Here is a 22849-nt window from a genome sequence, read left to right as displayed (position 1 = left end):
ACTTTAGATCCTAAGCTTATCCAAAGCTATCCATCTCTTATTCCCAGCGATGGCTGTCAGGAGATAGATAGGAGAAATCGTTTTAATTCTGGTGATGCAAAGTATACTCTTACTATTTGAAGCCAATTGCAAATTACCACCCGTTCCAGTGCAGCATGGCGTGGTGAGCATTACAAAAATGCAACTCCTTAGCATAGCTCTTGGCATTTCATTTTCTCTTGCAGTGGCTGTGGATTCTGCTGCTGAGTCAGGAACTATTGCAGGGTCTAGGCTGGGTGTGGGTGGAAGAGGCACAAGAGCTGTTCTGGTCTGTAACCCTACAGATCAGCTCCCTACAGAAGCAGCTATTCAGTTCATCCGTTGAAGTAGGTAGTGTCAAGAGGTGGTGTTCCATTTGCTGCAGCACCCTGAAATCACAAGTAGCCTGAAGGGCTTTCCTGAGGGAAAGCAAAAGCTGGAGACTCTGCCCTGCCCAGTGTGCATGGCAGGCCTGGATGGGTCAGGGGAACATGTGGCCTCAGCCACCACAAAAAAGGCTGTCATCAGGCAGGAGCAAACGGATCAACATCAGCTACCTTGACTTCCATGGGGTTCCTCACCAGGCGCTCCTGTGGGATAAGATGGAAGGTTTTTCTCATGAGTTAAAAGCTGGTCCTATGACAAGGTGCAAAGGCTGGGAAGAGCTGGGCTCTTGTCTCTCTGTTGTGGCAGGAGCACTGCAGGGCAGGTGCCAGGGCTGATTCACCAGCTTCAGAAGTAATGGGACTCCAGGGCAGGGAAAATCCAGAGTGTTGCTAAAGGCACAAACAGTTTGAGGCTGTGAGACTTCCCACTGCAGCTGCAGCTGATTGATGAACAGCTTCTCTGGTTTCCATAGCCTCTGCTGCCAGGTGCTGGGCTAAGGACAACAAGCCTTACCGTGATTGAGGTGCTACTGAACCAGCACACAAACTGAGGAGCGAGGTGGGAAAGGAGGTGTAGATGTGAGTTAGATGGGACGAGTAGAACAATCTAGTTCTCTGCCCTGCACAGCCAGGAGCTGAACACAACCCCAGCATAGGCAGTGCCCTTCCTAACAGGGCACAGCCCTGCACAGTCTGACCACAGTGGGCAGAGCCAAGTGCTGGTAACAGGGTCCACCAACAGCCCCAGACAAAGCAAGAAATGACCCACGACCAGGGTCCACCCAGGGAGCCCAGCCAGGAGCAAAAGCAGATGGAGATAATACACCATAAGGCATAGAATGATACAATGGCTTGGATTGGAAGGGACCTTTGAAGATCATCTACTCCAAACCCCTAAGTCCAAGGAGTCCATCTAGGAGCAGCTGTAGATATGCACAGCTACAACACAGCTCAGGCAAAGACTGAAGGCACCAGGCCAGTGCTTAGATGAGACTCCTGGGCCATGGGTGGGAAGGGTCCATGTACAGGTGGGGGCCCAGGTGGGGCTGATCAGGACAATCATGGCCTGCTGGTGACCTCAGAGCCTTAACACCTGAGGGGGGAGAGGATGTCTTCACACAGAGCCCTGGGCAGCCCAAGAGCCTTGTCCGATTGTGAAGGCCCCCTTGTGGAAAGCTGCACAGCCCTAGTTTGCCAGGTGTTGGATTCAATGCCTGGAACATGCTGGGAGCTCTGCCAGGACTCTCAAATCTGTGCATTAACCTCCTGGATCGTTTAACAGCATGGGGGTGGTTGTCTGAAGGATGACGGTAGTGAGCCTCTTCCTCAGCCATCCAGGTGGGTGCCAGACACGGCTGCACTTCACCCAGTGCCTTGCTCAAACTGCTCCTGCCTGTATCCAAGGGTGCAGCCCCAGGGGTGCGGGACAGGTCCCAGGGCCTGTTTCCAAACCTCATTGTTGAGGTGCTTCTAGTAACCCAGGAGGCATTGCCTATTGTACTTCACCCTGGCCTGCACAGGACCACAGTGCACGTGTTAGTCATGGAGCTGCTCAGGGTAGAAGCCACCCCTGGCATAAGGAGGTGGCTCCCTTGTCTATTATTGCTATGTACAGCCCTTGAATTAATGCAGTTCTACAAAATAAATATGAACATGTTTAAGTGCTACTGGGACTAAGAGGAATTCGCTTCCTGCAGTGCTGAATGTCACTGATTCGTATGGAATTTTGTGAAGGACCACCCTGTACTGACAGGGGACATCGGCAAACTCAGTGTTGAAAGCTGAGCCTGATGTGTTAACCCTGGCAGCTCCTGTGAAGGGGACACCACGAGGACAGCTGCAGCTAGCCAGCAGCTGAATGGTTGTGTTTTCTGCCTTTTATTTCTGGGAGCAGCTGGGAGAAGCTACAGATTGCACTGTGGCTTGCAGGATCAGCCCCTTCTGGTCTGGCCCAGTGAGCAATCCACATCTCATTTCTTGACACTAAATTGCTCAACAGTGAACATGTGAGCTGCCATTCCCACCCTTTTAAGTGTCTTGCTGTTATTAAAGACTGAGCAGAAATCCCAGTGCCTTTGTAGGAACAAGACACGCTGCACTTGCTGATGTTAACACATTTATTACATACAGAACAGATACGGTTTGTTGATAGCATAAGGGACAAAGCAAGGGAACGTATTCATACAGCAGTCTCTTTACAGAATGCCATCTTCAGAACAAATAGCGGAGTTTACAGGCCTTAAGACACTTTTTAAAATCCTTTTGTAACATACAAGATACTTTACATACATCACAGTGGAGATATGACAGGGAAGTGTGTTGAAGCCAGTCAGTTCTCACCTTGCTGCCCAGCAGCCACCAAATACCCACAGGAGCTGACAGCAGACGCTGGTTCTACTTAGCTGTAGCTGCCCCTCTTAGACATGTGCTTCTCTTGGAGGAAAACATGCACTGAGCTGGAAAGGAACCTGTTGGTAGAGGCCCGAGACCGGTTTCCTTATGTTGCCAGGGCCCAGTGGGTGACAAGAAACTGTCACTTTGACTGCTAAAACCAGATAGAGACCAAACAGTAAGAGCTAAGAATGTTGCAATTCTGTATTTTCCTATGGAAGAGTCAATAGTGCTAAGGAACTGGGCCTACTAGGGCACTTTTTTTTTTCCCCTTCAATTAGCTCAAATTATGAAGTTTACCTGGCCCTAACTGATGAACTGTTACATGTCTGTGGAATCTGTGGTCTAAATGTTGATCTTGTTAATTTTAATGCACTCTTGTGTTGTCATCCAAAGAGCTCTTCCTAGCAGAAAGCATTTTGGCAAAGTGAACGAGAAGTCTGGCATGGTCAGCAGGGCCCTGTTGAAATGTCCCTAGTGAAAGGTCCCCCCCACATGCAGGTGGTGGCTCCAAGCATCCCTCAGCCAAATGCCAGCCACAGAGCCCGGTGTGCCAATGGCTGGAGGACACCGTCCAGCTGGTTTCCTACCTCAGCGAAGAGTGGTGGTGCACATGTCACCAGCACCGCTCACAGGCAGCATGGGCACCACTGTGGCTCTGTACTTTGGTGCCCAAGGCCTCTATTCTCCAGAGACATCCTCTTGCCCCAGCCTTTTCTGAACTGTGGATCCAAAAAGCATTTCAGTGCTGCTGCATCAGGACAAATGCCACATGTTAGAGCTTGCCCTAGGAATACTGCATTCCTGCAGAACATGAGTTGCTTTAGACCACAAGCCTTGGGGGCAGCCTGGTCCATGGCAACAAGCACAGGACAGAAGCTGGGAGCTTCCCAGAAGATTGAGGCTTCCCCCAGCTGTCCCCATACCGCCACATTGGCACAAGGACATCCCTGTGAACCCTGGAGTGCTGCACAGCTCAGGGAAGAAACAACATGAGCACCAGGAGCTTCCAAATTCATCGCCAACAACTACTACTCACTCTAGTCCTGCACATCCAGGAGGAAGTGTTCAAAGGAAACGGAACTTGTCCTGGTGGAGACAGGACTGTTTCTGCTGTCAGAAAGGGAGGACAAACCATTGCCTCTACATCTGGAGCTGCTATGTTCTGCATGGAGCTCAAAACTGCTCTCCCTGGCCCCATTTTTTGCTGCTCTCTTGTAAGCAGGACACACATTTGCAATCCCCCAGCACTGCTTACACCAGGAGGGCCATCAGAATTTTTCTCGGGGGTTGTCAATTCTTTTCAAGAGTCAGAAATTTCCAGCTTTTCAAACTACTTAGTAACAAAGTCAGTGCTCGCAATGTTAGATAAAAGAGGTTGGGAGATCTGGCCTCAATTCCTTTTTCTGTGTGACCTCAGGTGAGACACAGCCTTTCTGTACCTTGACTGCACCTACACAGTCCTTCCTAACAGACAGCCACAGCATGAAGGAAAACAGCCATCTCCTCTAGCAGTTCCCGGGATGGGGACTCAGCCTTATGAGTCAAGGTAATCTCAACGTGTTAATGCAGAATTCACAACAGACCAACATCATTTGCTCTCACGTGTGTTCTGAAAGTCAACAAATGCTATGCAGAGATAGCTTTCTCCTGAACCTTTCAGAATGAGCTCAAGTGTTCTTTTCTGCCTGGCATTTTTGGAAGGGGGAGTTAAAAGTATTGCTGTCTTTTCTGCTCTTAAAAAAATCAAGGTTCCAGCACCCCTTTGCTACCGCAGTTTCCAAAGGCCCTGTGGCCTCCACGATCAAACACCCGTCTCCCATCTGAGGCTACCAAACAATCCTCTCCGGACACACACAGTCACTCAGCACACGACTGCTGAGACAACAACAGCAGCAGCAGAGGAGGGAGACTTTCCATCTGCATGTATGGAGGATGTGTTCCCCACAGTAATGGCACTGCTGCCTTCTCCAGCCAAACAGCAGAAGTGCTGCCCAAACCCTGACACTCCTTTCTATTGAGGGTTCCTTGGACCTGGCTGCTCTCAGCCTGTGGGACATTATTCTGTGCTTAAGGGTGGATAAGGTGGAGAGTCCACTGGTGAACTAGAAAGGATTTCTGCTAGGGTGCTGTAGAAGTTGTGATTCATCATCACTGCTTTGGCAGGGGATACCAGGGGGATGTACTTCTTCTCATGCAGGTGGGAGTGAGGCAACCTGCCAGAGAACCTGAGCCACCACCCATCCAGCTGCCAGCTCCCGAGTGCTGGGCAAAGGCTTTGCACAGTTCTAGCTCCAAGCTCCACTTCATCGATGCACTGCCATTTCTCTCCTTGTAGATGCCAGCTCCAGAGCAGAACAATAATCCAACCACGCAGAAAGCACAGGCCCAAGATGAAAGCTGCAAGTTCAGAGGTTAGAAGGGGGTCACAGTCCGAGGCAGGAGCCGTTGCAGTTGTCTGGGGTTGGTTTCCAGCAGTAGGTATAATGCAGGCGTTCTGTATGTACATCTTGGCATTCAGGCGGGAGGAGGGACACTTACATTGGTGGGAAAGGAGAAATTCTCACTCAGGGATATACGATACCTGCCACACAATAATGTGGCTCCTTTCAGCCTTGGAAAGTACTGGCTTCACCTGGGTGGCATCTCCTGCATTCTCCTCTGTCTCATCATCTTCTCCATCCCCTGAAGAGAGAAAACAGAGAGTAAAAAAAGGCAAGAAAGAAAAATCCCAAATTGCACTGCTCTGGAATACTTCCGAAGAGGCTAATATCCCTGTTACAGTCTCGGCAGTCTGACAACAGATAGCATGAGCTGAGACCTTCCTTTGTGCCTGGAGAACATTTATAGCAACATGATGCTTTTCTGAAGCAGGACTGTATGGATGGAACCAACCATCTCCAGCAGCAGAGAAAACCACCCTTCCTTTCGGGGAAGCTAACGCTTACAACACAGAGCGCCCTCGAGCAGCACAGGTGACCACAGCAGGGCAGCAAGGTTTGGAGCCAGTGGCACAGATGGTTTTATTCTTTCCAGGGCCATTAACTCAGACTGCGTGGCACTGCAGGCACAGGCAGGGGCAGGGTTTGGCAGCCTTGTGCTGTGGAAGGAAAATGCTTGCTATCTGCCCTCACAGCCAAAGGCAGGAGAAACAGAGAGCACTGCTTTTCAGATTTTGCTCCTCACTGCAGTGATGCCTTTCTCCACAACCATGTCCCTGCACCCCCTCCCGTTCCAGATGCCTCCCACCACAGGCGCTCACCGATCCGGAAATCGATGTACCCTTCTCCTCCACTCAGCACCAGGACGTTCTTCAGCTTCTGCCCCTCGGTCTCTGTGGCTGCTGTGCTGGGGTTCTCTGAAGGGCTGTCCAACACACTGCCATTCAGGGTTGCTAGGACATTGCCTGGGAGAGGACAGAGATGCTGTCGGTGCCTCTGCTCAGCCCCCATACAGTTAATGCGCGCACACACACACAAACACAATTGGGCAGGCCAATTCCTTCTGCTGGTGAAATCTCTAAGTTGCTGCAGTTTAAACTACTGATGTCTGAGCCACAGTGATCTGCAGCTGCTAGAAATGACATGGACAGCTGTCTGCTGCAGATCAGCTCAAGCTCCTGCTGCAGAATGGACGGCAGGACAAGACCCACACAAGGAAGGGCTGTGCTTATCCTTACCAGGCACAGAGACGAAGAACTTGACAGCATCACGGTGGCCGTGGAAACAGAGCTGTGCCTGAGCCATGGAGCAGTAGGGAATGAAACTGCTGGCAGATTTGTCACTGTTGTCATCACCATACACGTGGATGACCCCGCCAGAGCGGCTCCCCTCTCCAGAGGTTGGTGAGGTCTTGTTGGCTGGGGACAGGGAGGAGGAATATTGTCAGTGATGGCTTTGAGTCCCATTTACAGAAGGGACTCAGTCAAAGAGAAAACTCATGAGCCATGAAGGAAAACCTTTAAAGGCGCAGGTCTCTTTAAAGGTCTTGTGTAAAGGATGTGATGGAGGATACCACACTAGACTACACATCCCTCTCTCTTAGGCTGCTAACAATCCACCCATTATAACAAACTACATTTTCTCATCAAATCTAGTATTTGGCTACTAATGAGGCACACATCCCTGGCGGTGGTGGGCAAGAGTGACCCTAGGGCAAGCTAGACAAGGTCTCTGAGGTGTCCCAGTGAATGCCTCTTCACCAGCAGCAATCCTGTCGAGGCTCCAGAAATCACCTACTGTCCTAGCATCAACCTTGGTCTTTTGTACCTGGCAGGGTATCCAAAGGTGTCCACTGTACCCATGAGACATTAAGGGCACCTGGAGGAGAATTACTGCTATTTTTTGCATTGGTGAAGTTGCTCAGTTTCCAAGTTAAGTCCTTTGCCCATGCCAAGCTGTGAGCACACAGGCTGCTGAAAGCTCTGGGCCTCTCAGCCCAGTAAATATCACAGCAGTGGAGTGAGGTCCTTCCTTAGTCCTTGATTTAGCCGTGATACCAGAAGATCAGCTACTTAAGCAATGAACATCTGAAGGATGTTCACCATCCACAGCTTCTAAGGATTTCAAGGTGGGCTCAGGGGCCTGCATCCTTCATGTCTAGGCTCCGAGAACGTGAATGCTTCCACTCACCAAGGAACAGAGACCAGTGCTCAGAGCTCAGGATGGGAGATGCTTTCCTTCCGCATGTACCCACATCAGTAAAACAGAAACAGCACTAAAATCAGAAGGCTTTCACTTTCTGTGAGAGAACTGAACTGCTTGCTTAATTATCTATAGTTCTGTATTTTGGCTTGGGCTGGATTTCAATTATTAAGTGACTTGGACAAAAGAGACTTTTACCTATCAGGCTCAAGCCAGGATGGCAAGACAAGCACAAATATTTTGATGGAAGAATGAGAAGCAGTGTGTGCAGGGGGAAGATCCCCAAGATGAAGGCTCTCTGCACCTCTGTGCTTTGGTTTGCTGTGAGCAGCTATAACTGGATGAGCTCATCCGATTGACAGACAGGGCTGGTACTAGCACTTCTTCTCACTCAATACCTGGCTTCTTACTGCAGCCAACATCAGATGCTTTAAAAGGAAGAGACACATGTTCATAATGCTTCTGGGCAGCCACAGAAATGTCTTACAATGGGAAAAAAATACTCCTTTCTGACCCTGGAGAGGCTAAGGTAAGCATAAATTTGAACTCAGACCCTGCCTTAACTGGCACAAAACCAAACAATTCTTAATGTTTATCAAAGTCCCCCCTGGTTAAAAGTCTTGGTTGATTACTTGCAGCTGGCAGGTAACACAGCACCTGCTGCCATTGGCCTGGAACCAATGAGAGAAGCATCCTTGGAAAACCAAGAATGACCAAGGAAGACCTTGGAAGAACAGTCTACTGCTTCCTGGAACTCTCTGACTGAATGAACCTTTACAGTCCCCATCTCAAACCTAGCCTACCACAATAAGGGAACTACTGATGAAGAATAAAGTACTCTTGACACAAAAAAACCAGAGGGATGGCTAATGAGATGGATGCAAATGGTTTTAGCCGTGCAAAATGAGGATATTTACATTACTGTCTCTGGTCGCTTTTCTCAGATCAACTTAAACTGAGAGAGTGATGAGGAAAAATGGATGGAGAGAGCTGAATGGCAGGATGGAAGCATGGGAAAGTGACTGCAAAGGTGAATGAGTGCAAAAGGAGTGAAAGCTGAAGGAAGGAGGCAATGGACTTACCCCGGAGCCCAAGGAGTTGGCCTCGGTGGAGGACTACAGCTAGGCACAGGCAAGGAGTGGGAACACAGAGGGGCACGGGAAGAGACAGGCAGGATGGGAGAGAAGAAAAAGCTGATTACTGGGAGAAAATTCAGGGAGCAACAGAAATGTATAAAATCTAGAGAAACCACAACAGGAGCTACAGGCTTGGATCACTTTATACCAACACTTCTTGCTCACTTGGCTCTTATCTTACAAGGACAAATGTAATATCTGAGACGGGAGAGGGACCATGGTCACAAGGATTCATTGCTGAAGTTTCTAGTGAGACCTTACTGCTTACCACATTTTTACAGAAACACCAGAAGATAACACAACTGGTTTACAGCAGGGAACAAGCTTAACTCAGAATTAGGACAGCAAGCCCTAAGAAAGAATGGGCTTTAAAACAGGGATTCAGAAATGAGACCAAGATTGCAATGTGCAAAGATGACTGTGTCACTGGCTTCCTGGTGTCAGCCCTGGGCATATCCAGCTCCACTAGCCTTAGAGGACACCATCTCAGCCCTGACTTCCAGGAGGATTACAATAGGTTTGCTCCTCTTATACAAGAGCCATTTGCTTCTCAGTTTTCCTGCTAGCAGTGGCGAGAAAAATGTAAATTTGGCTGCTTTCTGTTGAAAGCAACTGCATCAGCCTCAAATCCTACTCCCCCATTATAATCTGGAACAGACCTTCAAAATTAGATGCTGACTGGCAGGTATAGAACAGGATTACTAAGAGCTTCAACTAAACTTCCAGCTCCAGAGATGCACCTATTAACTACTACTGCTGGGTCTCCTCACCAGGTTGGATTTGGTGTAGGATACTGATTTCTACTTGACTGATAAAGCTGAGCCCTAATTTGAGTAAATTAAGCTTTTCTAAGGTCAGTTTCTGGAAAATACTGTTATGGAGACGTTTAGATGTCTATGCCAAAACAAAATTTCCAGGGAGATCTTCCTGGTGACTTCTCATCCCATGGCCTCCTTTTGGAGACTTACTACAGTTCCCAAAGCTTTGTTTCTCCTGCTTTCCAGTAGCTACAGAATCAGTTCACATCAGTCTGCTCTGTCACGGTCATGCTCAAAAAAGAAGACTGTATGGATAGTAGAGATGTCATTGGTCCCCCAAGAAGGAAATGGCTTCAACTGAACTGAAAGGGACAGTAACAAATACCTATTTGGTTTTAAACAGGTTAAATCCATTCAACTGAACACTTAATTTCTTAAAAAGGAAGAGTTAAACCAAGTTCAGGGTTGCTCATACTCAGGGCTCTTCTCTCTGAACACTGCTATGATCAAAGGTGTGTCAGGTTCAGAGTAAAAATGTCCAGAAAGCATTAGCCTGCCAGAGCCATGCTGCACAAATAACACGCAAAAGTGTTCCTTTTTTAGGGGGGGACATAGAAGTATCTCCAATAAATGTCACTTACTCTCAGTCAATGGAATGGAGATGACGACACCGTTCCCTGTCCCTACCCAGAGGCGGTTGCCAGCAATGAGCAGGGCTGTAATCCGCACAAACGAGAAGCCCAGCTTTCCAGTGCCTAGTAAGCATGCATAAGAATTGGAGAGTCAGTTATGACTTTGGGCAAGGTCTGCTAATGAATTTTGATTTCTCTCTGATCTCAGACCATTGAATGATTCATTGAATGGTCTCAGACCATTTACTGACAGTCCCTACTGCCTCACCTAGCATCTTGCTGACGTAAGGCTCAATGTCGACATCTTGCAGATGTTGATGGCTGTGGGCATGGTAAAGCCTCAGAGTGGAGTCCAGGCGGATAGAAACCCATACTCCATCTCCAATCCATGCCAGCTGTCGCACCTGACTCTCCCGCCGAGGGTGGGCGTCAAAGGATTTCTGAAATGCCAAATAGGTGGACCAATGTGAGTTAACAGAAGGTTTGCAATTATCTACATGTATACTCCATTTTCCTCAAATGAGATCACTTGTTTGGGTTTCAAAGGTCTTGGAGAAAATGTGTTAGTGCCAGCTGACCTCAGAAGTTCACTACAGTATACAGAAAATCCCTTGCTTGAAATGATGAGTCGTATAGCAGCTCTGCAGAGATTATGGTCTTTGCAGACCACTTCAGGAGCAAGAACATTTAGAAACCAAGAGCTCTCAGTGTGCTTGGTAGAAAAGGAAAACACACAACTCCAGTATAAATTCCAAAGATCAAAGTGCCTTGGCTCACTGATGCGAACTTCAGATTCAGCACTTCTTCTCCCTTTGATAGAATTATTCCAAGCTCTGTCAAACAGGTTTGTACCAACACCACTGTATTGAATTTCAACCAAGAGGCTCTAAACGTCATTTTTTGATTAGGCAAGTGGGATCACTGGGGCTCACTAACTGTACTCTTCCTTTGTGCCACAACACCTACAGATGGAGAAGTCTCAGACCATATATGAAGGGTAGCTGTAAAGCGCACACATACATTTGTACAGTATGTGGCCTCATAGACTCACTAATAAAGGCAAAGAAAGTGCTCAGTTTAGATTTATCTAAAGATTTAAGCTCTGCAAAGGGAGGAAGGAATAAATACCCCCCTGGCAGATTGGGTCATAACATGACTCAGATTGACAGCCTGGGTCCTACGGTCAGCAATGACAATACAAAGGTTCTGCATTTCCATACACTGCAGCAGAAAACAGCTATAAGAATAAATACACACGAGCATGTGCATGCATACACACACACTTGCTCTCTTACCTCAATCTGCATTGTCTTGGGCTGGATAACATGGATTTTGTTCTTGTAGCCACACCAGACTCTATCATACACAACAGCCATGCAGCGGATGGAATGGTGAGTGTGACCGAGGTCCATTAGGTGGTAATTACTGAGATCCCACTGACCATCTAAGGTGAAAAACAAGTGTGGAAAGGTGCATCTCCTTCATGACATGTCAGTACACAACAGAATCATCTACCTTTCCATGTATATCTCAGTATACAGGCTTAAGTAATACTCAAATGCTCATTTTGCTTATGTCTGTGAACTTCCCATGAATCCACAATACTACTTCGGGCACAGCCTTATACTTACGGAATACATGACAATAAATTTTAGTTTGGTGGGCTGAAAGCTCTCCAAATCAGGCTAATTTAAACACCCTTTTATTGTAATGAAGTGAACAGGCTTCTCTAACAAGTACAACTAAAACAGCAGGGGAAGAAGAAAGACAGCCTAAAAAGACTATGCAGAAACTTAAAAGGAAATGGACCGTTACAGTCCTTGTGTGTGAGGCTTCCTCATATCACAGACAGATAACATAATTTCCCCCAAAGTGTATGGTCCTTTCCCCAAGGACCATACAGTCCTTGTGATATAAGGCTTCCTCATACACAGACAGATAACATAATTTCCCCGAAGTGTCAAATCCAGGATAAGGAATCAACCTCCCTTCTCTCATGCTTATTTTCTACCTAACAAGGCAGATACTGTGTCCTTCACAGACAGGTGGCCTCTGTGTCATGAAGCTTTATCCTATTTCTGATGGGAACAATTTTAATGTGTAAATGGTCAGGCTTGAACTTATGACAAAGGCTGAATCAAAATTTAGATTGCACAAAACCAGAAATCTCTGTATTTCAGCTTTCTGGATAAACTGCTACTCAATGAATAACTAAGTTCTTAATATACAAACATTAGTCACAGTTAGTAAATCCCCATGTGCTTTCAGGTATGAACACAGCTCAGAAACTGCTCAAGTCATAGGGAAACAAAACCTACAACAGTGAAGAGGACAAGAAATACAGAATTCAAAAGATATCTTGAAGTGACAGGATTAAGGCACGTCAGATTACTCAGACATCTCTTTTTTGCAACAAGAAAAACTGACCAAGTGTAATGCAAAGGCGCCATTTGTTTGGGACTTCCAGACTTCCAGAGAATCCCAGCTCTGCCTGCTGTATATGCAGTGACCAATTCCACTACTTATACAGAGTCCAACTTCTCTGGGAAGCAGTAGGCCTATTTGCAACTGCACAGATGATCTGCTCAGGTACAGCCTAAGTTGTGTGGAGCTCCCTGTGCATGCCCTGTTACAGTGAATGCACAGTAACACCAATATGGCCCAAATGCAGTAAATTTACCAAGCGTGCCTCAAACAACTGCACAGCGTATGTATTCCTAGAAGTGTTGCATTTACTCCACATGTGCTACACAGCACATACACACATTTTTGGTCAGAAAAGCTCAGGAAATGGTGTTAAAGTATGCCTTAGATGTTTTAGCATAAACACTTTTGGCCAAGTTTGGTTTTCTCTTATTACATAGATTCTTACCTTCTCCCCGGTGGAATATGGCTAGTGTTCCATCTGCCAGAGCAACAAGGACTCTCCCTTTCACATGCCTGAAATCACAGAAAAGTAAATACTTACAAAAATCTGTAGAAGTAAGGGACTAACAAATCCTTTCTGACATCCATGCATACCATCTCTACAATTCCCATTCAGTTTAGCACTTGCAGGAACATCCTGCAAAGGGCCGAGGGTCATACCTCTTACCTTTGTTGTAGTAAGATCATCCATACATTTCCTGTTGAGGTTAACTTCTCCTTCACACTACAAAGTCCACCAATTTCAACAAATTCTACCTAATGTACACCCCAGTGAATTTTTTTCTTTCTCCTCCCCACTTATTTCCTCCTCATGCTGCTAATCTCATTTAGTATCTTGTTCATTTAATTGTGTCAGGTCTGCAGTTGAGCACGAAAATGGCTCAGTATGAGGCTTTCCAATAACAAAAACCTTGGGAATCCTTCTTCACAAACCAATGCACTTAGAAGAGCAAAGAAAAAGATGACTGACAAAGAGCTGCTACTCCCATCCAAAATATCGCTTTGGCACTGAACCTTCTCCTTCAGTGTCCCTTGGCATGCACACTTACACTAGACTCAGTACAGAGTCCTTCAGCTTTATCGAGTGCAGACACTTCTTCCAGTTGGATACAGCCGAGTGCACATAAAGCCTGTGAGAAAGGACAAATCGGGGAGGGTTAGCAGCAAGGCCCCACACCTTCAGCCTGCCTAGGCTTGAGTCTTTTCTTCTGGTAGGAAAGGTGGAGGTTAGGTAAGAAAGTGAGGTTAAATCCCTCTGCCTATGATGAGCTGAGGGCTCAGAACAACGATGAGCAATAAAAACCTACTCCAGAAACAAGAAGTGAACTAAAGGTGTGAGGACATGAAAAGCGGAGCCCAGAGGACAACAGAGGTGACAGAGAGATCTGCTAGCCCAAGGGGAACCTACCAGCCGTTCTGTGCTCCCAGCCACATGGTGGGGGCAGCACTGGTGCAAGTCCCAGCAGCATCCCCATTCAACTCCTGATCCGGCAGTGTCGTGCTTGACTCTGTCTTCAGCTGCCCATTCTCCCTGAAGATGCAAAAGAACATTGTTAGAGGCTTTAGTAGCAGCAATGCACAGACTGCCCGTCTGGCATTCACAAGCAGATAAGGGCACTTGTATACACAAATTGCTTCCTTCCCTTCAGTGTTTTTTAATTGCTTGACTCCTGAATCTGCAATTTGCAAAACTTCCTTTTTGACTCACCAATACAAATAGCAAGTACTTAAAATCTATAGAACTTAACTTAGGGTTTGGCAGTACTATTATACAAATAATATTTTCTCTGTTTATTTCCAACTTCAACAGAAACAACTTTGAACAACTTGGTCATTTAAGAACAATTTCTATCCAAGACTTCCACCTTGGTCCTCAGGTCATCACATCAGACTCAATTGTCTTAAAAATATTTGGGTGCTGAATATGTTTTCTTCATTATCTTTACAGCACATTAGAGGTACTACTAGAATAAATCAATCATTATTTTTACACATGAAACAATAAGCTCCTTCAGTAAGAACATTAAGTGTACATGTACTCTGGAAGATCTGTCTTAACAGCGGGTCTAAATTCATACTGAGAGATCAAATATTTGCACTTAAACAGCTGACACAGTCTGCTGAACACAGGCTGCACCACGTTTATTTTCATTTCTTTCTCTCCCTATCATCCCATCTGTAATACTATTTAGGCACAAAACTGAAAAAAGTTTGACACCTTATCAGAAGATCAGGCTGGTTCTTATATCAAAAAGCTTAGGAAAACAGAGCTGATAAATAACTGAGCTGACACTTTGGCCCCAGACTGCCTACCCGTTCTGCCTAAGAGGTGCCTGTGCAGGGACTGGATCTGTAAACACGTGCTCCGTGAGGGGCCCAGGCCGGGCCTCAGCAGGCTCTGCCTCGCTTGTACCATTCTCTTGTACCTCTGTAGCTTCTGTTGCCTCCTCAGTAGACTGGGACTGGTTAATCTTCCCATTGCAGACAGCAGCCACCTCACCTAAAGACAAAGAGTGTGAGACATACTGGAGAATGAGCTGGTAAGTTACCTATACAGAAATCAGGCTGTCAGTTTTTGAATTTATCCTTCCCTGCCAAATTCAATCAAGCCCTGAGCCTGCACCACAGACAGCAGCTCATCCTCATGCCTTCTGCTTGGTTGGGGAACGGAGGCTATTTTAAAGTGAGGTGTAATCTGTGACTAGCAAAACATGAGAAGCTCTCCAGGGCTGCCCACTGTAGTATGGAGTCAGCATCACTATGGTTTTCATATGGGCTTAACTGACTTCACAAGAAGATATGGTTCAGAGGAGAAAGCAATGAGAACAGAAGCAATTGTAGCAGGGCAAACATATCACCTGTCCAAAATACCCTGCTATACCCCCCACAACCAGGCTGCAGGATGTGGATCGCTCAGAGAGAAAAGGAGGGCTCTGAAGAGCAATGTACCAAAAGGGCCTTTGGTCTTCCTGTACCACATTAAGAAACTTCTTGAGGCCTCTGAAGTAGTCAGCTCAGGGACAGGAGGATGCAGCTGTAAGACCATAAGCTCATATGGGACTAACTATAATTGGACCGCCATTCAGTTTTATGTCCCAAAACTCACTCTGTCCCTTGTCCAGCACAGGTGTGTCACCACGCGAGGAACAGTTGCTTCGTGGCACATTGCAGCGAGTAGCACAGCCCACCAGAGTGATTCCTGCCAAGACACCATCTGTTCCAGATGACTCTTCAGGATTTACATCTCCCTCCAGAAAGATCTCGCCTGGAGGATAATCACTCTCACTGGCCGCTGAAGGGCAAAGAACAGATTCTCCCATAAATCTAGCTGTCACTGCTAATTTAAATATAGCAGTACTCCTGAGGTAACCATATGTATGGAAGATGCTGACCTTCAGGGTTCACTACCCTGGGGAGGCACCACAGCATCAGCCAACATCATGGCGAATCCCCTCATCCCTAGCATCAACATCCAGGCAAGCTACAGAGCCCTCCCAAACCTGGGCAAGGCTCACTCCTGCCCCCAGGAGCCATCCTTAATGTGCTGAAGGAACCACTTACTAAGCGTTCAACAGTGAGGGATCTCCACGGAAAGGTACTACAAGAAGGCAAGATCTGAGTTATGGTTTTGAGGGACAATTACAGAATGTAGCAGGGTCCAAGGGTTAGTTCTGAAGTGAGGACGCTACATTTATCACTCCTCAGTGGAGCAGGTGACCCTGTGCAGATCACAGCCGGTGCCTGGGCCCCACTTACCAGGGATGCTGGAGATGCAGAGCACATGAGCATTGCAGACAGTGAACTGGTCCACCACTGTGCCAGGCTGATTGGCATCAATAATTACAACTTTACTTGTTGACAGCGTACTGGTGAGGATCCAGACACGACTGGATGTGGCGTCCATTTCATGGAGCTCCTTTGCCTTCAGGAGAGCAATCACACAGGCAGAATCAGTGCTCCTCTCAGATCAGACTGAGTGTATTAGTGCTTGGCAACATTTACACATGCAAAGGCCACAATGCTGGCTTCAAAGAGCTTCAAAGAGCCAAGTCTCTTCCTAGCTGATGCAAATAAACAATACGAGCCATGCAAATTTCATTCACATTGCCGCACTAGTATCTGGAACACTGGCCAAAGAGCCTGTCTGGCTCCCTAGGGTAAGAGGAGTTTGGCCATTAATTTATCTTCTGAGATGTCTGACTAATGTATTACTGAACATTCACTTTAGACAGAATACCATGGAGCTGGGATGCACTCAACCTACTAGTTTAAGCAAGCTGATCGCAGAAGACTATAGGGCAGCTATAAGACACACAGTAAGACAGCTGTGCAAAAGAACCCCACGAACCAGAAAGGATAAAACGTTCTATTATTATTATTTGCAAATTACAGCTTGGTTCTTAAAAAAACAAAACCACTTAAGACTATTAAAAAACAGAGCTGGAATAAATCTTGAGAGCTTCAACTTCTGAAACAAATGGACTCACGGACTCTGCTATGTCTATGTTCTTTTTAACAAAGCTTTGCCTGAATTTATTTATTATTTAATTTACAGTGATGAGGACTCCATAATCTTCCTAGCAACCTCATCAAGCACTTAATTATCCTTATTATTAGGAATTTTTTCAAAATGCCAAATGTTTCAAAAGCACAAGTTGGAAAATTTCATCCTGGATGATTTATCCCAAATCACACAGAGAGCTTCTGAAGAGCCAGAATACCACAACCCTACCCCACAAGATGATGCATCAGAATTACAAGTTAGAGCATTATATAGCATAGTACAAAGGTATTGAGAGAGGGGGGCATGTCAGGGATGGAATGAGAAAAAACACCGGAGGGGAAAAAAAAAAAATTCATTTTCTTTTCTGACCTTTTTCTTTTCAGGAGATGTATGGTTACTTTTGTTGTTCTCCTCGCCTTCTGCTTCCCTATCACTGCTGAGGGGATCACGTCCAGGATCCAGTTTCTGCCCATTCCCAGGCTCCTGTTCCAAAGGTCTCCATCCTGTGAGATTGACTCCAGCTGCACACCACAGCTAAGTAACAGAAAAAGGAATCTTAAACTAAGAATTCTGGAGGCTCCAAGGTCTCCTGAAATTCAGGCACCTTTGTAGAGAACTGCGGACACATGTCAAACACCTAAAATATTTAGTGGGAAACAAAAGAACTTGTTGACTTCTACTAGAAGACATAGTCAGATTTGATGGAGGTAAGATAAAGGTTCTCTGTAACCTAACGAAAATCACTTTTTTAACAGATGTGACTAACAGATTTAAAGAAAATAAAGATAATAAATCAGGTGCATAACTGAAAACAGGTTTCTGAAATGTCCCCAGTTTTTCTGACTCTGGGGTTCCTAACTCATTGCAGCAAAGCAAGCAGGACACAGCAAGATGTTACTAGCTTGGGGTACAATAAGCGTGACTGCTTAAACAAAATTGACAGTGACTGCTTGGCTGAGGATACGCATTCCGTGTGCTCCTGTTCCCTAGTCCCCCTCCTACTCCTTGCACTCTTCTGCTTCCTCACACGCTCCTTTGCCCAACAATCAGCATTCGCCTGATCTTAGAGAGCTATTTAAAGTAGTAAGACAGCAAAAAATGAAGTCACCAAAAAAAAAAAAAGGGTGAAAAAAAAATCTGCCGGTTTAGCTCCCTGCATAACAAGTGTAGAGTGAAAGAAGCACACCGAGTATTTTCTGAAATCCAGTTTAGCTAACCTCCTATGAGCTATTTCCAGATAGTTTTTTAGGAGAATGCTGGGAACAGGACTACAGAGTTTACTGGATTTATCCAAAATCATAAAGGAAAGATGCTGAACAGAGAATTATCCAAAGATCATGCCAACCTTCTAGAAAAAACTAACAGCATAAGAATTTTCTTACAACCTGAACATCAGAATAACATCTAAAAATCAGGTCTGAATGAAGTTACTGACAAACTGCCTATTTCAAAACAACTAGTTATAGCAGATAGATGTGCTACCTGCAGAGAGATCACCATCTATTCTCAACTGCAATTCTACTCAAAATATTCTAGTCTTGACAGACATAGCTTCACAAAAATCTGCTCTAGATAATTTTGGCCTGTTACCAGTGAATGCTGGTCAACAGTGGAATCTAAAAGAGAGTGATGAAATGCATTTTTACTTTCACCTGCTCGTTTTCATGGATTTTTATATTGCTTTGTATTACACCCTAAGGAGTCTTAGCAAAAGCCTTATAAGCATAAAATGTTGCTGGTATTATATAAGTTGTCTCAAAAAAGTGTAAGATGTAAGACAGAAGCATGTGACCTGGCAACCAGAATCAGCTAAGAATTATGTCCTTACAGAGAGAGGTACTTTTCCGTACACACACTAGAAACCACCATTCAAAAAAAGGAAGCGGAATTTGGAATATATAATGTAAAAAAAAAGAACCAGATTGTTGTAAAAATTGCACATTTAGCGACCAAAATTCTTTGCTTATTCCATATCCCCTTTCTGGACCAGAATAGTACAAGGAGACAACATACCTTCATGGTTGGGTCCTTCTCTACTAGTGGGCGACAATATACAGGCACGGGAACATTTTTCATGCGAGTGTCTTCCTGACCACCATTGGGACTCAGCTGTGGGGGAAGAGAAGATGAAAAAGACAGTACAAAGCTGTAAACACCAGGGTATGGTAAAAGAGATGTAACCAATATGGCAGAACTGAACTTATTAGCCTCAGAGGTGGGTGCTGCTGAGGCTTCATCTCACATCTTGTATGAAACAGTCCCTACAGGGATGGGAGCAGCCTACCCAAGAGACTGCCTCTCTCACTAGGATGCGGTGCCCCAGTTATGGTCAACAGAGGCTATACGCTGCACTGCTGATGGAGAAAGTGTTGTTAACAGATGCTCCCTGCAAAGAAGTCAGAACACTGGCGTTCCCTTCCACCATGGCCTGAAACTCATCCACTTTCAAGCCACACTGCAAGACTCCTTCCTTTCAGGTGGTCTTTGACCAGCTAAATGAGTCATAGGCCAACAAATGAGGCTGATGACATTTGATTTTGTGTTACTGCTGGGGAGAAGTGTGAGCAAACTGCACTGCATTTGGGTTTTATACCAAACGATTAGTAAAGTTCTCAGAGTATAAATGAAATACCTGATGTTCAAGCCCAATTATAATAACAAAGGAAATAAAAACAAGAACAAGTACTGGGCTCTGGACAAAGAAGGTTAATTACTTGTGGTTGAGGGTAGGTTCTTTCAGTACCTTTATGCAGAGGAATGCCCCCTCCATTGACTTTGGTGGAGATACAGAAAAGATTAATTTAATCTGTGCCTACAATTATCATACAAATAAAACATGCATATGATACCTCTAAATGAAATATTTAAGGACTAAGGCTGAGGTTACTAGCGGGAGAGTTAGGTCTTCACTGGTTTCACTGTGGGAGACGATGTCTCCTCAGCCTGTCCTGAGAGTGGTCCTTACCTGCTTGTACTTGGCAGGGAGGCTCCAGCCACAGGCCTGCAATCGCCCATCATCATTCCGCACATGCTCCCGGACCTGGCGGTACTGCTCCCGTTTCTGCTCGCGACGTGCTGAGGATGTACAGTCACTGAGGAGAGAAGCAACAGCGTTACTTCTCAATCTATGGTTAAAAACAGAAGCTGAAGGTTAAGGGAGTGTTGCCATAGCAGGGGGAGGAAACACAAAGCAAACCAAATGCATCTTTGCAAACAGATGCAGGAAATCGGAGAGAGAAAAACCCTTGTTAAGAAGCAGACACAGGCATCCCTAAACCCTAACTCCCTGTTACCTGAGCGATGTGGCAGGCCAAATCATTGTCATCTCCACTTCAATGCTCCAAGAGCCCTTCAGAAACAGGGAATCAACCCTCCATAAGGCCTATGAATCTTTGAGATTACACCCATTTTTGCTTAGCTGTTACAATTTACTGATCTTATGTCTCCATCAGGAAGGCATTTTGAGTTCTTCCCTTCTTCATTATAGTCAACTATTTATTTTTCTGTCCATTTTAAAGCTTTCTCTCCTGACAAGGAAAATATGCACTAACTGCTGTTGAAACTGCTGGTTTCAAAAAAACAAATCCAGCTTTGCACTGGCAAAGGTTAAAAGAAAAATTGATCTGTGAGCTCTTAAGATATGTTTTAATATAAACAAAGGCTGTTTGAATATCAGCTCCAGCTCTCAGTAGGTTTTTAAAGTATCATTCCAAGGTACGAACATCAGCAAAAAAATCCGAAACAAAACCCCTACACATACACACATAATGGCATATATACTTAAAGCAAAAACCACCCCCCGCTAAAACAAAACACTTCCCTGCACATGCTTCCTCCCCTAGGGGGAGGATGAGAGAACAAACAGCTCCTGACAGTGGTTACTCACATCGCTTAATGCACTGCTGAAAAGCACTCAGACACCACACAATGACTATGATATTGTAATCAGATAAAAAGAACAGAATAAAGGCAGTCAGTATCTATAAAATACAAATTTACCCTTCTAAAGACAATCTCTCTTCTCCTGATCTAGTGCATTTCCAACAAAGCCTTCTTATCGCAGAAGTTGTAATACTTTACTATCACATTCTCCAAAGTCCTTCCACAAAAACATACCACATATGAAACTGTACAACCTCATAATGGTAGAACACACACATTTTGAAGTAAAGCAAAGCACAGAAGAGTTTTCTCCCTTCATGTCAGAGACATAAAGGGTAGGGAGCAGACTCTGCACTAGAAACACTTAGAGGCTCTTTTTTAGCATGGTTAAGATTAAAACCAAATATTGTAACCTAAATGTGCTGTTGAGAGAACTTTTGTCTTCATCTACACTCCTTGTCAACAGGGCTGGGGCAAGACACTCCATCCCACTGTCCCAGTGCTGCCATCACACTCTACCACAAAAGCCCTACTTCATTCTATCACGCAGTCTGCAAATACGAGTGCAGAACTAGGGTTGAGGCCAACTCAAGCCTACAGTGGTCCCTGCTGAGATGAATCATCATGGCCTAGAAAGCCACGGCAGCGATAGGTTTGGGAGGACAAAGTTTGCTGAGCCCATCCATGTGGTAACTGATGACTGAAAGATCAGGGAGATATACCACAAGAGACAGAAACATATTAACACCACACAGACTTTTTTTAAAGCAGAAAACAGCTTATTTTAAGAAACGCTGCTATTTGGGAGAGCTGCAAGGGCACCTGGCTTGGCACACAGCACACGACTCACTCTTCAGGGAAGAACTCCAGGGTGCGGCTGCTGGAGGAGATCTGGCACATGGTGTGACTGCGACGCTGGCTGAACCCTGCTGTTGTTGGAGACTTGTAGTGGATGTTCACAGACGGGTAGGTCCTCTTTGCTGGTGGGGGACTCGAGGAAGAGCTGAACAGACGGCTGAAGCTAGGGACAGAAAAAGGCCAACAAATAAGAGAAAAGGTGCCTGGGGAGACAACACACCGTAGATTCACAACAGGGGAAGCAAGAGGTATGCAACCAGGGGCTGTAAGCCCTTCATGAAAACTGCCCTACTCCAAACATAGAGCTAAGTCCTCAGTTTGATTGACATACGGTGTTTTTAGCTTCCAGAAACAGATACCTTCTGAAAACAGCCCTTTATTAAAACTGATTGTGAGTATATGTATGTTTCCATTCCAAGATACTCATGATCTTTTTCAGCTTGTAAAACAAAACCAATGCGGATGATCAGATCCGATTTTAATTTCACTAAGGACAAAGGAAGCCCTTGAAGGCAAAAGGGTTCAGCTAACAACACTTTTAGTTGATGTTTCATTCATGTCAGAGTCTATTAAGTCGCTGTCTAAAGTTGAAATGGCAACACTTCCCCTTTTCTTAATCTTACATACAAACCACCAAAGAACTTACAACTGCCAAATAGTGGATTTCTTCTTCTCCTGGACGGAGGGGTGCTCACGGGAAGCTCTAAGGACAAACACAGCATAAGCAAGTTAATTTCAGCATCTCTTACGCAAGCTTCTGCCAACCAGCAGGCCATTTCCATCAAGGAAACCACGTCAAAATTCAGAATTCATTCTAACATGTTTCTAAACACAACAGAGGAAGTGACGTGCACTGGTCTTTAATGTAAGCTCACCCAACTGCTTTATGTTTCAATGTTGACATGAAGTGCAAGTAAGTGGGTTCAATTCAAAGTTTTATCAACTCCCTGCAATATTATCATTGCCACAGTACTAGTATGGTAACTACAAACCCCAGAATTATATTCACTTCAAGCCATAGCCTTTAAAATTCATTAATTAGAAGCAACCCTCTTCCCTACAGCTTCTCCTAGTTTAGCACACAAGAAACAAGAAAGACAAACAACTGCCCAGTGTCTCCAAGTAACGATGGCAACTCGAGATTTGCAGCCCAGGTTCAAGGATAAGAGAGAAAGAATTAGGTATTAGGAGAGAAGCATCTACAGTTTGGAAAA

The 22849-nt window shown here is 45.4% G+C and overlaps 1 protein-coding gene across 9 annotated transcripts in view; it reads right to left on the bottom strand.

The window, feature by feature from the left end:
• Positions 1-2522: 2522 nt before the first annotated feature.
• The window catches only part of MAPK8IP3 (mitogen-activated protein kinase 8 interacting protein 3), a 78556-nt gene continuing 58229 nt past the window's right edge, over positions 2523-22849 (bottom strand). For 7 of the 9 annotated variants that reach the window (XM_072877723.1, XM_072877721.1, XM_072877724.1 and 4 more), the window contains 18 exons: positions 22282-22338; positions 21628-21798; positions 19861-20020; positions 18909-19004; positions 17265-17429; positions 16148-16313; positions 15498-15683; positions 14705-14891; positions 13800-13922; positions 13441-13521; positions 12837-12904; positions 11260-11408; positions 10233-10404; positions 9974-10087; positions 8521-8559; positions 6475-6654; positions 6058-6201; positions 2523-5480 (listed from right to left, as the gene is read on the bottom strand). In XM_072877723.1, the coding sequence (XP_072733824.1) occupies positions 5359-5480; positions 6058-6201; positions 6475-6654; positions 8521-8559; positions 9974-10087; positions 10233-10404; positions 11260-11408; positions 12837-12904; positions 13441-13521; positions 13800-13922; positions 14705-14891; positions 15498-15683; positions 16148-16313; positions 17265-17429; positions 18909-19004; positions 19861-20020; positions 21628-21798; positions 22282-22338 (2380 nt within the window). In that variant the 3' untranslated portion in view covers positions 2523-5358. The remainder of the gene's footprint in view (positions 5481-6057; positions 6202-6474; positions 6655-8520; positions 8560-9973; positions 10088-10232; positions 10405-11259; positions 11409-12836; positions 12905-13440; positions 13522-13799; positions 13923-14704; positions 14892-15497; positions 15684-16147; positions 16314-17264; positions 17430-18908; positions 19005-19860; positions 20021-21627; positions 21799-22281; positions 22339-22849) is intronic. The other 2 variants (XM_072877722.1, XM_072877730.1) reach the window with 2 other exon arrangements.

This window comes from Ciconia boyciana, chromosome 13, assembly GCF_034638445.1.
Source record: "Ciconia boyciana chromosome 13, ASM3463844v1, whole genome shotgun sequence".
Taxonomy (NCBI): Eukaryota; Metazoa; Chordata; class Aves; order Ciconiiformes; family Ciconiidae; genus Ciconia; species Ciconia boyciana.
This window is presented reverse-complemented; position numbering and strand designations above follow the sequence as displayed.